The sequence below is a fragment of the Mytilus edulis genome, chromosome 1 (assembly GCF_963676685.1).
Source record: "Mytilus edulis chromosome 1, xbMytEdul2.2, whole genome shotgun sequence".
NCBI lineage: Eukaryota > Metazoa > Mollusca > Bivalvia > Mytilida > Mytilidae > Mytilus > Mytilus edulis.
This window is the reverse complement of record NC_092344.1, coordinates 107,274,704-107,294,238: the sequence shown is the minus strand read 5'-3', so window position 1 is coordinate 107,294,238 and position 19,535 is coordinate 107,274,704. Positions and strand designations below refer to the sequence as shown.

The window sequence follows — 19,535 nt, the reverse complement described above, 5'->3', positions numbered from 1 at the left end:
TTGAGTTCATTGTATAACTTTATTAAAACATTTAACAGAAAATAAATCAAAATAAATCAAATGGAAACTACTACAGTATATTGCATCAACAAAAAAAGCTTTTATCACAATGGAAAATAACTAACAATAATATGTGTATTATTTGTAACCTAGACGAAGACTATAAAAAAGAAGAAGTGGAATGATTGATTATCAATGAGTCAACTCTCCACAAGAGACCAAAATGACACAGAAATTTACAACTATAGGTCACCGTATGCTCATTTTTTTTGTGGTATTGTTATTATTTGACAAAATGTTGGCAACAAATATATGATCTTTTAAAAAGAAGTAACATGATTTTGTGTACACAGATCACAGATAACAAGCATAACTCAATAAGTGTTTCAATTACAATACTTAGTGTTTCTTTATATAAGTCAAACTATGTATCTGAGCAGAAAACAAAAAATATAGATGTCTACAGAATTTTCGTGAATGAATATACCAAAAGAGGGGCGAAAGATACCAGACGGACAGTCAAACCCATAGAAAATAAACTGACAACGCCATGGTTAAAAATGAGAAAAAAAACCAAAACAAACAGACAAATGATAGTACATATGACACAAAATAGAAAACTAAAGACTAAGCAACACGAACCCCACCAAAAACTAGGACTAAGACTAATAGAGTAGACACAAATAGACATAAGATAATAAGTTCAATATTACTAGAAATTAAAAGAAACGTAATCAATGAATAATAATTTTCTAGTATTTTTGTTCTAGTGTTAAATTAATAAAATGTTTATTTCAATAAATCATAACAGCAGAATGTTCCCTGGGTAGTCAGTGGAGTGTAAAAGGGTACATGTACGTCTAAAGAAGCTTGAAATCTTGTTTTTGTAAGAAGCAATATTTAAGGATTTAATTATAAACTTGATTTAAAAAAATATATTAACGGTGCTTATCTTACTGACCAAGATTAGTATTGCGACAATTAATATCTCGCCAGTGATCTTTAAGATCTAAATCTTTTGACAATCCAAAACCTAATAAAATCGTTGAAAAGCTGATAAAATTAAAAAAATAAATACATAAAGTACACAGGCTAATTTCACTCACATTAATTTTCACGTCAATTTAAATACAAGTGAATTTCACGTAAAATTCACGTGAATTTCACCTAAAACGAGGTTATACATGTAAATCACGTACAATCAATTCATGTTTTTAGATAATATAATTCAAATAAAATCTAAATTTTCAAATTAAATTAAAATCATGGAAACCAATTTAAAAAAAAAATTAACGTTAAATTCATGTGAAACATTTCACTGAATCTCAATACTTGTGAAATTCACATGAACAATTTTATGTGAGTTTAATGTATATATAACCTCGTTTGAGATGAATCTCACGTGAAGTTCATGTGAGATTCATGTGAAATTCACATGAGCAAAGTTTGCCTGTGTATAGACAAATCCGGACTACAAATCAGAGCTTTGCACGAAGAAATATACTATATGAGATAAAATAATTTTCAAAAGAATAGATTTACATTGCTAGTGACATTAAAAAAATAATAGATAGCATTTCTTTGTTTCCTTGTTGCACTCACAAGGCACACAGTACATCATGGCTACTATGCATTAAGTACGTGTACGAAAACATATATTGATTGTTTTTTTCTATTGATAATGATGAATGATTGATGCTGTCAGTAGGATTTATCTTAAAGTGTGTGCAAGTGACGTCACACCACAAGAGCCTCGTTTTCGCAATAAATTTAGGCAATATAAATGTCAGAGGTAAATAAAATGTAAATGAAGTTGACTTAAATATACGAAAGTGGTAACATATAGGTGAGAACAAAAAACGTAACACAAACGACTTTCAAGCCAAATTATAGAAAACAAAGGAAAAACTCGATTTCATGTCAGGTCCTTTTGAAATATAATAAAAAGTTTGGACATGAAAAACAATATGCATTTAACATATTAAGCAGAAGTGAAAAGAAATTGACGCTGCTGAAATGATTGTTATTTATTTGTTAGATGAATTTTGATGCATTTGTCACGAGTTGGTTGACCAATTGTCGTGACCACAATCTTTTCCACTTTTCTTTTCCTTTGAATATTACAAACCGAAAAAGACTTAACACCGGGTTTGCTTTTACACCAGCAATGAAAAACATGATGGTGCCATATGTGGAGAAGGATCTCCGTATCCTTCATCAGAGATCATCCCGATTTTAGGGGTTGGTGTCGGCAACCTGTCTATAACATATACATAAGATCAGAACATAGTGTTTTCAGACCTGGTAAGTCGATCGTGAACACAAATTTACTTCAAGCAGATTAAAAAAAAAATAGCGCTCAATAATTATATAAAAAAGTAAAATCACAAAAATATTAAAATCCGAGGTAAATCAATCGGAAAGTCCCTAATCACATGGCAAAATCGAATATGATATAACAAACTATAGCATTTTCAATATTTTTAACCAGAATAAAAGAACATATTAATTTAAATCATAAAAAAAGCATATGAATGATAATACAAGTTTTATCAATACAATTATCACTCGTTAATTGCAAGTTGACCGAATAAATATTGACATAACTACATGTTCTAAGTTATGTTGTTTTGACATGTCCTAAGTTATGTTGTTGTGCTGGATGATAATAAATAATCACATAACTACATGTCCTAAGTTATGTTGTTGTGCTGGTTGATAACCATTAACCGGATTTCTATATTCCGATTCACACAATGGTACTTTCTCAAACGAAATGCTCTGACTTGGTGAGACCTACAAAAACGAAAGACGTTCATTGGAAGCACTTTTATAAGACACATTAGTACATTAAACGCATGTCATACTTTTGTGTAAATAATCAGAGCTTGTGCATTCGAAAATACACTTAAAATTAGTCAAAAAATGATTCAACAAATACTGCCGCGTGCAGAAACGATATCAGTGGTATTTCAACATTGAGCTAAAACCATTCCCACAAAGAGAACGTTTCCCAATAATCTTTACAGTTACGTTTCTGATAGCTTGTATAACATGTTTTACTCGGCTGAACGTTTTATCTACTGGTTTATCATTGTACTAAATTCTACTAAATACCCTTTGGAATTCCACTGAGATAAAAGTAGAATGGTTTGATTTATTAAAAAATCTGATACCTTTCAACGTATACATTTATTTTTTATCCCTTCAGGTTAGGAACCTCGTTGGTAGTTTACTCAGTAATAGCTGATTTCTTATGCACTTACAGATCTTATGTGTTGGCACCATTTATTGGATAGTCAGTTATCTACATACACAACTCAGTTCGTACGGAGAATTGTATGTAATTGTAGTCAGTTATCTACATACACAACTAAGTTCTTACGGAGAATTGTCTGTAATTGTAGTCAGTTATCTACATACACAACTAAGTTCTTACGGAGAATTGTCTGTAACTGTAGTCGGTTATCTACATACACAACTGAGTTCTTACGGAGAATTGTCTGTAATTGTAGTCAGTTATCTACATACAAAACTAAGTTCTTACGGATAATTGTCTGTAACTATAGTCAGTTATCTACATACACAACTAAGTTCTTCAGAGAATTGTCTGTTATTGTAGTCAGTTATCTACATACACAACTAAGTTCTTACGGAGAATTGTCTGTAATTGTAGTCAGTTATCTACATACACAACTAAATTCTTACGGAGAATTGTCTGTAATTGTAGTCAGTTATCTACATACACAACTAAGTTCTTCAGAGAATTGTCTGTAACTATAGTCAGTTATCTACATAAACAACTAAGTTCTTCAGAGAATTGTCTGTAACTGTAGTCAGTTATCTACATAAACAACTAAGTTCTTCAGAGAATTTTCTGTAATTGTAGTCAGTTATCTACATACACAACTAAGTTCTTACGGAGAATTGTCTGTAATTGTAGTCAGTTATCTACATACACAACTAAGTTCTTCAGAGAATTGTCTGTAATTGTAGTCAGTTATCTACATACACAACTAAGTTCTTCAGAGAATTGTCTGTAACTGTAGTCAGTTATCTACATAAACAACTAAGTTCTTACGGCGAATTGTCTGTCATTGTAGTCAGTTATCTACATACAAAACTAAGTTCTTACGGATAATTGTCTGTAACTATAGTCAGTTATCTACATACACAACTACGTTTTTACGGAGAATTGTCTGTTATTATAGTCGGTTATCTACATACACAACTAAGTTCTTACGGAGAATTGTCTGTAATTGTTTGATAGTCGGTTATCTACATAAAATTGAGAATGGAAATGGGGAATGTGTCAAAGAGACAACAACCCGACCAAATAAAAAACACAACAGCAGAGGGTCACCAACAGGTCTTCAATGTAGCGAGAAATTCCCGCACCCGGATGCGTCCTTCAGCTGGCCCCTAAACAAGTATATACTAGTCCAGTGATAATGAACGCCATACTAATTTCCAAATTGTACACAAGAAATTAAAATTAAAATAATACAAGACTAACAAAGGCCAGAGGCTCCTGACTTGGGACAGGCGCAAAAATGCAGCGGGGTTAAACATGTTTGTGAGATCTCAACCCTCCCCCTATACCTCTAACCAATGTAGAAAAGTAAACGCATAACAATACGCACATTAAAATTCAGTTCAAGAGAAGTCCGAGTCTGATGTCAAAAGAAGTAACCAAAGAAAATAAACAAAATGACAATAATACATGAATAACAACAGACTACTAGCAGTTAACTGACATGCCAGCTCCAGACTTCAATTAAACTGACTGAAAGATTATGATTTCATCATATGAACATCAGGCACAATCCTTCCCGTTAGGGGTTTAGTATCATACCATCATAACATATATGAGAAGAACATAACCCGTTTCATGCCAACAACTGTTTTTAGAATAAATGTGTTTAGTTCCGATGCAAAGACCTTATCAGTGACTCAATATAAACGCCAATACACAACTAAGTTCTTACGGAGAATTGTCTGTCATTGTTTGATAGTCAGTTATCTATATACACAACTAAGTTTTTACGGAGAATTGTCTGTAATTGTTTGATAGTCAGTTATCTACATACACAACTAAGTTCTTACGGAGAATTGTCTGTAACTGTAGTCAGTAATCTACATACACAACTAAGTTCTTACGGAGAATTGTCTGTAATTGTAGTCAGTTATCTACATACACAACTAAGTTCTTACGGAGAATTGTCTGTAACTGTAGTCAGTAGTCTACATACACAACTAAGTTCTTAAGGAGAATTGTCTGTAATTGTAGTCAGTAATCTACATACACAACTAAGTTCTTACGGAGAATTGTCTGTAATTGTAGTCAGTTATATACATACACAACTAAGTTCTTACGGATAATTATCTGTAACTATAGTCAGTTTTCTACATACACAACTTAGTTCTTACGGAGAATTGTCGGTAATTGTTTGATAGTCGGTTATCTACATACACAACTATGTTCTTACGGATAATTGTCTGTAATTGTTTGATAGTCAGTTATCTACATACACAACTAAGTTTTTACGGAGAATTGTCTGTAATTGTTAAAGACATGGTTTTGTTCTCTTGAAATCTCGTATGTGTTTTAGGTTGTTCTAGGCCTGGTGAAATTCCACCTTTCAAATGTGACAACAACGTTTCGAGATCTTCGGTTTTTGAAGCTATTCCAGTTTAGACTTGATACAACCTACCAAATGTTTCGATTCCAGTACCACTTATTGTTAAGTTTTGACGTAAATGTACTATTCATACGTAGTACTCAAACATAGTTGAGACAATAAAAAAAAGCTCGATTTGAAATTATTACGGTGTTCTGAGCAAGACTGTGCATGTAACCTCCTATAAATCAAATTACCTTTGCTTTTACAATTTGTAATTTCTTCGCTTCAAACAATAGAACCAAGACCTCCAAAAGAATTAGTCCTGACAATGTACATACAATTACCATAAACGTCGTACCGTTGTAACAAGGACTGCTTTGTGAATCTAAATAAAAAAAAAACCGGCATCAGATCTGTTCATAATATCAAATATTAATTCTTATTAAAAGATATAAAAGTTTCCGTGTGAACATAGAATACCGTTTTACTTTAGATTGTTTTAAGGTTAGTATTTACCTTGTAAAAACAAAAAAAACAACAGTTATTGCCAGACATATACTTACTGATTTACATTACATGCATATAGCAGATGATAAAATACCTAGAGTATAGTTCCAGTGCCGTAATGGATTATAATTTCAAGGACTTATTATTAATATGTCCCTAAAAGAATTAGCTCAAGGGCTTTTACCAGCCTATTCTTGTGGTCTGCTAGTTTGTTTTAAACAATATTCCTTTAAAGTGAGTCTAACTATCAAATTTAAAGAAAGTTAACCACAGAAACATTCTTTTCAATTTGTGACAGATTTTAACAAACAAATTAGAATGTATTTTTGGTATTAGCTGATTGCTCTATACTTGTCAATGTTATGTCGTGTTTTAAGATAGAAATCTTAGTATACCTAAGGTACTTGACTCACCTTTCAAACTCTCACGCTGACATGAACCGTCACGTTAAAAGCATGGTAAGTTACATCTTTGTAGCTGTTTCATATGCATTTCAGAAGAAGTTTTTATTTCCTCTGTCAGTTGTATTTAACAGACAGGGTAGAATCTATTTGAAGTCATATGCTATTATGTTCTTTCAAATACCATGGTTTTAAGTTCTATAAATGCTGTACGCAACGACAATTACTAACTGAGGATGCCTTACTATGATAAAGCCAACATATATGTGTTGACATGGTCATACTTATAATATATCTATTACCAACATGCTTAATATTGTACAAATGGTGGATATAGAGCAATTTATCATTATAATTCATTATAATAATTTAAAGAATTTTAAACAATGTGGATTTAAAACCATTAATATTGATTAATCATGCACACAAATTTAAGACTAGATTAACTTATTCTTTTTGTTTGTTTTTTACTTTATCGACCTTAATTCTAATTTTAATCAAGGCAGATGATTTTCGTTGTTACATTTTATGCAGATTCCATAATAATTTGTGTAGCGGTGGATATTTCTTTAAGACAATAGTAATTTTGGAGAAAACAAACTTGAAAAAGTATTTTTATCACATCCATCAAAACAGAACATAAAAATGGAGGGTGATTATGTTTCAAGAATGAGAAAAGCATTGTCAAAACTTACTCAGTGAATTGTCTGAATATGGATTATTGACTGCTATTTGTAAATGAGTAAATATTTGCTCAGCATTACTATCATCTACAGCTCGTTTCTTTCTGTTACTACATATGTTCTAAAATAATAGATTGTTTATACAATTATTACTTCAAATGAAATAAGAAACAAGAAATGAACTTGGAAAAACTACAAAATGAATTTAGAAATTCGAAATGGGCATAGCAATACAAAAGTGTTTACGTGTTATTCTGTTGTGGAATGTTCATAGGTACATGTAAGTCAGTTTAGCGTAAACAAATTTGTAGTTTTATCCTAAGGATCACCTAAAACCCGCAGTTTTATTTTCTGTTCGTGTTGCTTAGTTTTGTTTAGTTTTTGTAAAGTGTTTTGTAAACTTTTTTTGTCGCCTTCTGTTTTGTAAAGTCATTTCCAGCTTTTCGTCATCTTTTGCATTTTGAATGTCCACATTTACATCATCTTTTAAGAAGGGATGCTACTGTTCTAAATTATTATCAATGTTGTGAAATGATGATTATATATATATTTATAATAGAAATACAATGCACCAATCATTTCGGGAGGTTAAAGATGTATTTGTTCGATTCTTAGACAGGAATTGGGAACTGCACATTTAGGCAAAGTGACTACTAAATATCTTTCTTTTGAATGTTAGGAATTTTAAATAACGGTACTTCTTAACAAAGACCTAAGTCAGGAACATGTTGTTCAGTAGTTGGAGTTTGTTGATGTAGTTAATTCATAAGTGTTTCTCTTTTTATATATAAAGACTTTGCCGTAGGTTTTCCTGATTGAAATGATTTACACTAGTAATTTCAGGGCCCTTTGAAGCTTGCTGTTTTGTGTGAACCAATACTTCTTGTTAAATGCCGTACTGTGACCAATATACATTTATTTACCGTGCCTGAGGGAGATATGAAGATTTGTTCACCTAAGAATATTCATATTTCACGAGGGTTCTGCCCTAGGGAAATATGATATTTCGAAGGTGAATAAATCTTCATATCTCCCGAGGCCAAGGAAAATTAATGTTTTATTCTACTATCTAAACTTATTATTTGCATACCAGCATTTTGTTCTTATCCACTTGTGTTTTTTTTTATACTAAATACGACATACATATTGATAAACATTACGGATAAACATTTTAAAATTATTTAATAAGTCTTTTTGTTTTAACGTCTGACATACATTTGAACACGATAATGATATTTGCTAAACCTATTTAGAAAATAAGAAGTTTAAAACGTTATGTACATAAACCGCGCGTCACGTCGCACGATTTATTCCCGACGTTTCAGAGGGGAATATGAAGTTTTGTTCGACGTAAATTGTGATAGTTTCAACCAATCAAATGTTGATTTCGCTATCAAAATCAAGATGCAGTGCATAATAGTTATTGTCTACTTTGTACATATTATTATTTCTATATATTCACTTTGATGATAAAATTATGTTAACTTATCTTTGATCAGTACTGAATAATTTACGATGGAATAGTATACAAATCTGAAGACGCTTGCCTGTTCGCACATTGTTGTCAATATAATGGAATTGTATGAGACTGTGTTACAAGTGAGAGGTTTAGCTAACTATCAAGCCGGGTTTAATGCACTATTTTCTACATCAGTTAATGCCTGTATCAAATCAGGAATATGCTCACATCCTTTGACGGTTTAAGGTTTTGATTTTTCCATTTGACTAGGAACTTTCCGATTTGAAGTTCCATGAGAGTTTGGTATGTATTATAATTTTTCCTTTTGTCCTGTCGATGCATCGTCATTTGGAGTACATGCAATTCCCACAGGTTATGTTTTTATTTTGTATGGTTTAAATTGATTTATAAGATTTGAACATCGGTTAACTACTGTTGTTTTTGTTTTTAACAAGGTAAATACTAACCTTAAAACAATCTAAAGTAAAACAGTATTCTATGTTCACACGGAAATTTAAAAATGGAGAAGAATCCACAAAACTGGCGATTTCAAACCATGGAGAATACGCTATAAATGGTGATGTTCCATCTGATTCGGTTGTGAATGGCCCAGACACTTCTAATACGTTTTGTGAATGATTCACAGGGCAGCTGTAGAAGGAGAAATAAATTATGACATATCATACAATAGTATGAAAATTGCGTAAACTAAGCTATAAAGGGCATGTAAAAATGTGAAACTATCCAATACCTGATACAAGGTAAACCAATAAACACAAATTGCAGACAACCACTAAATATCATGATCTAGGCTAAGTATAGCTATAGCAAAAATTTGATATCATGAAAACATGTTTGTGAGCACTTAACCATATACATAATGCTGTAAAAACAATTTGAAGATTTAACTTTTAAATGGAATCTTTCCTTTGTAATTTACAACACAAACACTAACATAATTCGTGCTGTGGGTCATGCAAATGAATTCCTGTCGTTATTTAATTAATTTGCATTTTCCTCATTGTCAAGATAATGGAAAGTTATGCGACTGTCAAGTGAGAGAATTAGTTAGCTATAAAACCAATTTTAAACAACCATTTTCGACATAGGAAAATGCATGCACCAAGTTAGGAACATGTCAGTTGTTATCCATTAGTTAGATATGTTTGAACTTTTGATTTTGCAAATTGATTAGGGAGTTTTCGTTTTGAATTTTCCTCGGAGTTCGGTTTATTTGTAATTTTACTTTTTATGCGTAAAAAACCTCTTCTTCGTTCAAATACAGTTACATCTTACCGCTAACTCAGTTTGGTGCCTATTGAAACTTTATTTAAACGGCATTTTGTTCTTCCAAACATTAAAGTCATAAGAACGAGTGACTGGTGAAAAATAATGTTCATATAATTCTTGCACCAATGCATGTATATATCACAAACTTAGTCCTCTGTGCACGATTTTATAATTTTTTACGCAAATATATCGTATAAACGTCAATTTTGTTTTATATCTGTCTGTTATGATTTAACAAATATGGCTACTCATTAAATCCCGTGTTTTGAAGCCGAAGTTTACCGATTGTCACCTTATAGTAAATAATCAACAAAAAGCATGGGAATTTAGCACGTGTTTAACATATACAATCAGGTAATTGTTTATTTTAATGACAGACTCATGCGTATTGCTATCACCGGATTTTTACGAGGAGGGTCACGCTTAGGTCACTATGCATACAGAAAATATGTCGGCGAATTACTTTCTGGCAGCAAGCAATTAAAAATAAGTAAACTTCTTCTAAATGTGGACAAATTAAAGAATATTCCTGAGTAAAAAGTATATGTACATAAGTTGTATAATGAAAACTATCCATTTAGTCATAAAAAAAATATGCATATTTTTTTTTTAATTTGAGGTTTCTTATAACTTTAAGTTACAGTTTATGGCAATGAACAAGCTTGTATTTTTTAAACACATCATTAGCAGTGCCTGTACGTTTGTACATCATTGAGCAGAAAAAAATAAACAACATTTCCACAAATTTTAAAGTCATCGAGATCGAATATTTATCTAAACTTAGAATTGTTCATTTAATATCAAAACTATATCTTACCCATCTGAATCCATCATTGTTCTATTTAGTTGGAAACTGTTCGTCGGAGAAACCATCAACCCAAATAAACGAGCACCTATGATATCCACGTTTTCTGCCAACAATATACAAATAGATTGTAATATTACATTCAATTACAATGTATAAGGTCGTGTCATCAAAAGTGTCGTAAGATTTGTCTTAAGATATATCTTAGAACACTATCGTAGATGGGGCATAAAAAGAACATATACAAAAATAATAGAATGTTAGTATGTTACATTCGGTTTGCACACCTATTATGCTTACACTTAAATCTTATATTTAAAATATTTCCCATCAAGTAAAAGGAAGAAAATATAGAATTAAAAAAATAGTAATTTAAAATAAATACTATCTATACCGTTAAATTGTGTACATACATGCATATACAGTAAAATATATGTTAAGTTATAAATAATTAGTTGAGACGGAATCAAAGTGCCATAATGTTTAGATTGTGTAAGTACAAAGGAGAATCTCGTGCAATCATAGTATTAATACTCTGGACATAAATAACAAAATGAATTATTTATGTTGTACTGGTTTACCGTAACCCTACACATTAAGTAAGAAAAAGAAGTCCGAATTTTTCGGACACATACATAGTACAAAGCATGATGACGGAAGCCAAGATTGTTTGTTTGAAATTGAACGATCAAAATTAATTTTAGTCAATGTGTTTTCGGTACTACCTTAAAACGTCTTATTGAATATATTCGATTTTTAAAGCATCTTTAACATACCCTTTGCACCGGTAAAAGTTAAGGTAAACTTGAGTTTGACCTTATCACCAATATCAACAGGACCATGTATTTCTGTCAATTCAGGAGACACCAATTCCAGTTTTGATTTGGGAGAGCTTCCAGTTAAAGAGATACTTTCTACATTTCTGAAATATTGGGTAAAATAAATTATAAAGTATTAGATAATAAATCTAAATTTTGATTACATACGCAAATTTTCGATACACATATTTTGTTTTTTAAAAAAACAATCTAACGCATCGGTTAAAGAGAAAGGGTAACGTTTCCCTTATATCATACAAGACCAAAATAGCATCGATCTTAAATTAGATTTTACATAAACAAACGTAGGTTAAAAAACTGTAAAAATACATGTAGGTGCAACTTGAATACCCTCACGATACAGTTGCGAATGTGCGCGTTTGAAAGGGTGACGTCATGATTTTCCTTTCAAACCTGAATAAAATCTATTATAGAATTTTATAACCTTATTAGTAGAACACAAAATTTTATATGCTTCATTATGGAATAAATCATTTGTCCCACCGCTGAATCTAATTTTAACAAGTAATTACTGATATTTTGAAGATATGATCGACTTAATTGTTGCTGAACATAAACACAATCAGTCAAAACGAACTATATATTATAATGTACACATTGACTACCAGAAATATTCTACAGAAAAAAGTTTTTATTGTAATATGTAAGCCTAAAGAAAAAAAAAAATACCCGACTTTGACGGTTCCAACAGTACTGCTTCCTATACTGGATTCACATCTGATAGTAAATAATCTGTCACTGTCGGATGTCAAACCTTCACTTGCAAAAGCTTTTATTTTTACGGCATACATATTGTCAGTCTACAAAATAAAAAGAAATAATAACAGAAAACGAAACGAATACTGAGTCGAAATTTAAGGTAAATGATATTCATGGTCAAGAAGTAAATGAAGCTACCACAGATACATGGATATCACTTTTCTCAGAGAAAAAACTCTCTCTCTATAGGTCAATTACATTACAGTTCATTTATATTATACTGGTTATTAAGAAACAAGTCATTTTGGTGTGGATTGATAATTGTACATTTACAATGATAATTCATGTCATTTTTTAACCTAACTAATTTAATATGACTTACAAACAAGATTCCGCATGGCGATGACGGACTGATTTGCTCATGTGATGTCTTATTAACTGTTATGCGCATGTGGTAAACATCACTGGAAGAATCATATTCAGGACTGCAATCCGGAAGTAATGTGTTGTCTGTTGCTTTTTGTGCATACACGTAATTTATAGGTTCTCCTGCTCGATCAAGTTGAAAATCAATATGAAGAAGGTCGTCATATTGGATATCAGCTAAACAGTAATATCCGGCTAGAAAACAATGTTCAAGGAACTCAAGGTTATGTTTATTTTACTCATTGAGCAATGTGCTAAAAAGGTGTTATGTAACTTCCGAAAATTTGAAAATATTTATGGTCATTTAATAAATAGTAAAAACGATACAGAAGGCCCAAGACCACAATTAATGACCCCGCTTTTCGTTGTTCACGAATATAGTTCCCTTTAATTATAGTGTATTTTTTCTTTATTTTTTTTCTTTCCCTTTCTCATTCATTTCTTAGCTTTTCTGGGGTGGAAATGAAAGAAGAGAGCTGAAATAAACTTTTGGATGTTTTATTTTAACTGATTTTAATAAGGAAAGAGTGATTAGGACAGGTGCAAAAAGGTTATATTTACACTTTTCGGAACATCTCTTGACTTGCCTATAGTGGTATGGATGTGTATTGGCCAAATTTGTATGATGTAAAGATGCAATTTTTCTGAAAATTGCATATATTTTTGGACTTGTTCTGTACATTACACACACAAAAAATTAGACAAAAAGAATAGGCAAAATTTGTTTAATGCGACAAAACGTTATAAAGAAATGATAGAGGAATTAATTGTGGTCTCGGGCCAGAACAGAACTTTGGCAAGGCATAAACAATAAGTCAATTGATTTGTAACGTGACGTGATATGATAAATAAATAGATATCTCACGTACGAGCAATCTGTTCTAGTAACGTAACTTAAAATTGCTGTTATCATTATATATCAAAATATATGTCTGTAATCTGAATTAAAATATTAAATGTGTTCATTTTTGTTAATATTTTTGGAAAACCAAACAAAATCTAAATAACAGTATATAAAATACCTGCGATTTTTTAACAATGATAGATGATCGATTCTTTTCGTTTGTGGATTCAAGACAATACAAGTACAATATAATGATTTATTACCTAATAGACTTTAAAAATTAAATTTAAAAATAAAATAAAATATAATTTATTCTGTTATAAGAGCAACAACATGTCTAAATCTATACATTTTCATTGACGTATGATGGGTTTTTTGAATAAATAAACTTTGTACATTACCATTTTGTTCACTTCTGGCAATCTTTATCTAGAAATAAAGGAAGTTTTCAAGTTATATTGGCGAATGAAAAATACAGAATACTTAAATAACCTGAAATTAATATACGTATAAAAGACCGTTTCGATTTCTGATATTCAAAACTAACACTTAGAGGTAAACATAAAAAAGAAATAATGATTGACTGAAATCTTTATTCTTACCTGTACTTGAATACTGATTATTATATACAACCACCGTATAAACTGAAAGAAAAAAAACCCAGGTTAAATTATATCAAATTGTAACTAGCTAGTTATCAAAGGTACCAAGTTTATAATTGAATACGCCAGACTCACGTTTCGTCTATTTAAAACTCACCAGTGACGCTCAGATAAAAAAGTTATATATCCAAAACAAGTACAAAGTTGAAAAGCATTGAGGACCCGAAATTCCAAAACGTTGTGCCAACTACGGATAAGGTCACCTATTCCTTGGATATAAAGATCCTTTTTAAACATGACATTTCTAAAAATGACAATATAATTGATATTCATGTCAACATAGAACATCTTACTACTTGGCTCTTAAACGAGTTTGTTTGGATGCATGGTAACCACAGAACTAGTAATAAATCAATTAATTCAACTATGATCTACAATAAAGGAGACGTGGTATGAATAACAATGAGAGATAAATCTAACAGAATTGAAATTACGTGGAAATACGCAGTTATAGATTACCCTACAGCCTTCAAAAACTAAAACAATCATACCGTTTATTCCGTTATAAAAGGCGGGCGCATTGCATTCACGCTAATTTAAAAAAAAAAAACCAGAATCTTTCATTTGGGCCACAAGGTTATAATTCATTTGTGCCATTTCACAGATAATACAGATAACATATAACGGAAAAGTTAAATATTCATTGCTGTATCGTGGATAAGATTTGTCTCTACAGTACTTCTCCTGGATCATTGTTCATAAAATTGAGAATGGAAATGGGGAATGTGCCAAAGAGACAACAACCCGACCATAGAAAAAAAAAACAACAGCAGAAGGTCACCAACAGGTCTTCAATGTAGCGAGAAATTCCCGCACCCGGAGGCGTCCTTCAACTGGCCCCTAAATAAATATATACTAGTTCAGTGATAATGAACGCCATACTAATTTCCAAATTGTACACAAGAAACTAAAATTAAAATAATACAAGACTAACAAAGGCTAGAGGCTCCTGACTTGGGACAGGCGCAAGAATGCGGCGGGGTTAAACATGTTTGTGAGATCTCAACCCTCCCCTATACCTCTAGCCAATGTAGAAAAGTAAGCGCATAACAATACGCACATTAAAATGCAGTTCAAGAGAAGTCCGAGTCTGATGTCAGAAGATGTAACCACAGAAAATAAACAAAATGAAAATAATACATAAATAACAACAGACTACTAGCAGTTAACTGACATGCCAGCTCCAGATTTCAATTAAACTGACTGAAAGATTATGATTTCATCATATGAACATCAGGCACAATCCTTCCCGTCATACTCATTTGTAATATACATTCCGTCAATGTGTTTGTAATATCTTTCAATTTTGCTGGTGTGTTTTGTATAAGCGACTTTTTGTGTTTCCTTGTTTCTTATAACATGACTCCGTACTTTTAAAGATCCCGGCATTATGTTATTGTTCTATAATATGTCATTATGTCTTTTGTTTATTATAAATTTAATAATACTTTGAACGACAAAATTATTTCATTTGCATAGTAGTATTAACCATATATGGATTCTTAAAAATTCTTAAGAACTGCTGGATATTTTTTAATCTCAGTCTGTTTCTGTAAGGAGTTCTAACATAACTTTTGATTTTATAACCCTGCATACTACCATCTCCATGTGAAATTATAATTGTTTTGTATAGATATAGAACGATAAAATTTCTTTTTTGAGATGTTTGTATTTCTGAAGCCCAACACGCGAAAGAAACTGTTTTTTTTTATTAATTTAATAGATGCTTTTTGTGTTTTTTGTATATGTTTGTTTGTCTTGAGATTGTAACACAGTGATGACTGCTGTAACCATATTTCGACTATGTTACCGATTGTGTCTGTTGTGTTCACGCATCGTTGTAAAATTAACGGAATTTGATGCGACTGTCAAAAAGTGAGAGATTTAGCATTATAAAACCAGGTTCAATCCACCATTTTCTACATTTGAAAATGCCTGTACCAAGTCAGGAATATGACAGTTCTTGTCCCTTTTTTTTTAATGTTTTTTTGTCATTTGATTTTGCCATGTGATTAGGGACTTTCCGGTTGAATTTTCCTCGGAGTTCAGTATTTTTGTGATTTTACTTTTTTCTAATAGGGATAAGAATTATAAAGTGTTCACATCTTTGAGGGTTAAAGATGGACATTGTCAGATTAGAAACAAACCAAGGAAATAAGTTTATTATTTTTATGATCACACCTAAGGTATATAGCTTATCATATGCATCATACAAAAAATAGTTTAAGTGTACCATAAAACTTGCAAAGCCAGAATAACAATTGATATGGACATACTTTTAACTTTACTATAGTGTATGATGCTTAGGAATGTGCCAATTTTACTCCTGTTTAGATATGTTCAAAGCAAAAAAACTATGCTTTAACGAAGTTTTAACATACCTCTTATGGTTATAGGATGACTGATTTCTGAGGATTATGTTTTATTATGCAAACAATTTTCTTTAAAAGTATTTGTTGAAAATCAGTTGTTTATACTATTTACCTGTATTTCCTGTATCATTGGCGCAAATGAAATATTTTATTCATGACGAAAATGAAATATAGCTAGTTGCGCAAATGAAAGATGTTTTTGGTGCAAATCAAATGCCAATTGTCGCAAAAGCAAAGCACCATAAAAGGTCACAACATAAAAAATGTGAAACCATTCAATCGCAAAAACTGACTGTATAAATATTATTTATGAATGTAAGTGTGTATTCAGTTTTGCCTCGTTTCGACCCATTTATCTTGAATCTCTAGTAATACAAATGTGCTCTTAGTTTCTGTAAGCGATACAGCTTTAACTGCTCTGGTAAAAAGTAAAATCACACAAATACTGAACTCCGAGGAAACAATTTTTCCAGAGTGTTCAGACTCGTAATGATTTTATTTTATTTGCATGTGTAGAATATAAGAAAATTTTACGCTCAGTACAATAAAGGGCTTGCCATATTATACGAACACTTGCCGATTCTTGAACCCGTAAAATCCAAATACCATTTGGTGACTGTTTTATTGTTATGTCGTTGAATTATCATCTATTTGTATAAACCCGTCTCATATTTTTAATCGTGTAATTCATGCAATATGTTCTATGCGACTTTATAAGAAATTTCATTTATTTTATGAAGACGATGTGAGGTTTACCCATTTACGTCACAATGTGTCTTTTTTGTCATTAGGTTCATTAAAATTGTATATACTCTTTCAGATAACCCGATAACTTTAACCATTAATGTTGCTCTTGATCAATCAACGAATTTCTACATTAAAATTAATTCTAAAAATATAATGAAATATTTTCATTATAAAAGTAGTTTTATGTTTCATGTCTTTTCATAGTTCTTTCTCATTTCACTTGATCAAAAACTTCACTGTAGTTAAAGATTTTAATCTATTAGAACATATGTGCAACAAAATTCTACTGCCGGTAATCCTAAACTATTAAATTGCAATAATTTGTCAAAAATGAAATCATGAAAGAAATATGAACAAATTTGAACAATACAAATAACTAGCAGTGCTGTGTTACATATTTTTCTGTGCCTTCCTAAATTTATAAGTCGAAGTCTTTCAGCTCGAAAAGACGATTATACCGATGGAAAATGTATACAAAGTAAACAATTGTACATGTACTCGAAATTTAATCACATTTTACGTAAAACAATTTAAAATAAGTATTTTACTTACAAACATGGTTTATTATCAAGATGAAGTCCAGTTTTGATGTTATGAGCTAATGTCGCTTTTCATTTGTAGTTTTGTTAACCAGTGTAAATAGCTGTTATAAAGGGGGGCGGAGATTTGAAATTGCATGAGTGAACAGTACATTATGAAAGCGATACGACTTTCAATCGCCATTTATTTTAATATTTCTAATTTTATTTTATAATGTTCTCATATATATAAAAAAACACTTTCATCAGAATTCACTAAAGAAAAATGACAAAATTATCTTCAATAAGATGATTACCTCCTAAAAAAGTGTTTGCTACTCTGTTTCAAGGTAACAAGTTTTGTAAAAGATTGTTTCTATTGATAGTATTGGTATAAATAAATATCATTACAAAAAAAAATGTCCAAGCTTATGAGAAATAAGTCATTTAAATATTTGGGAAATGATTTTCAGTTGATTATTTTTATACTTATTACATTTACACCTTGTTTCTTACATATACTATATATTAAAATAATGTAAGAATAAGAAGGTTTTCAAAAATGACTTATAAAACTATATGTAATAAAAAACCAAACTTTTTATTCAATCTGCAGAGTTTATAAATTATATCACTATATATATAATTCTACAGTTTTACGTTAATGGTAACTGTATAGGATTAAAAGATGTTTATGCATAAATAGTCCTCTTGGGTTCTTGTAATGTTTTTATGTAACAATACTCAGTACGCGACTGTATTATGTTGTCATGGCCATATTATTAAAATATGCGAAACAAAAGCCTTTGTGCTTGTATTTTCTATTCATGTACATCGGTTCATAAAACACTGAATGTAATTTTGTACAACATTACAATTTTAGAATATGATTTTGGGATCAGGAGAAAAATAAAAATAGAATTTAAACCATGTGCATGTGTTCTGATTTTAGATTTTAGAACTAGCTTGAAATGTTCGGTTGAAGTATATGAAGAATTTAAGACATTAAGGTGATAATTTTAGAAGATACAATTTTATCACCCCGTCCACATGATATGTGTCAAAACACTTATAACTTGTATAAAAACTCTGTACAAAGTATAATTGTAAAACTTACATCTTGTACACACCATATATACTATTTCGAAGAAGCTTAAACGACAGAAGGTTAGTATGGGCGAAAACAGATATTCCCAATGATTTCATACAAAGTCTATTCAATTAAATTTATTGGAATTTCCAAAATACTTATTTCACACAATATTGGTATATAGGAATTTCTGGGTGTCTACGAGTGCACCAGGAAATGATATGATAAAAACAAGGAAAAGTTGTTAATTGCCCCATGTATTTCCTTGATGTAAATATATACGCATAGCGTACAATATCATCTATTGATACAACATGGTAACGTATTGTAATTTTGTTTAATATATGATATGTGCTGTGAAATTTAGTGAGATTACATGTTACTTTAGAACCTAGCACTTAATTTCGAATACACACGCACACCATTCTATTCATTGAAAAATAAGCACATACGCACAACCCGATTGTTTAAAGTAATTAAATTTCAGAAATTATAAAATTTATGATTTTTTTTCTCACAAAATGTCCTGTACCAAGTCAGGAATATGTCAGTTGTTATCAAATAGTTCG

The 19,535-nt window shown here is 30.8% G+C and overlaps 1 protein-coding gene across 2 annotated transcripts; it reads right to left on the bottom strand.

Annotated features, from left to right (window-relative positions):
- LOC139499180 (uncharacterized) lies at nt 1-17,975 on the bottom strand. 2 transcript variants are annotated; one of them, XM_071287865.1, is made up of 12 exons: nt 17,911-17,975; nt 14,180-14,221; nt 13,979-14,006; nt 12,690-12,928; nt 12,278-12,408; nt 11,546-11,691; nt 10,782-10,875; nt 9,142-9,325; nt 7,228-7,336; nt 5,879-6,009; nt 2,723-2,796; nt 1-2,669 (listed from the first exon to the last, which is right to left on the bottom strand). In XM_071287865.1, exons 1-12 carry the CDS (start codon nt 17,914-17,916, stop codon nt 2,621-2,623), a joined length of 1,233 nt encoding a protein of 410 aa, XP_071143966.1. In that variant the 5' UTR covers nt 17,917-17,975; the 3' UTR covers nt 1-2,620. The 2 variants fall into 2 exon arrangements, with proteins under 2 accessions (XP_071143966.1, XP_071143971.1); XM_071287870.1 differs by having other exon boundaries at nt 1-2,796; nt 17,911-17,974.
- Between the last annotated feature and the right edge of the window lie 1,560 nt (nt 17,976-19,535).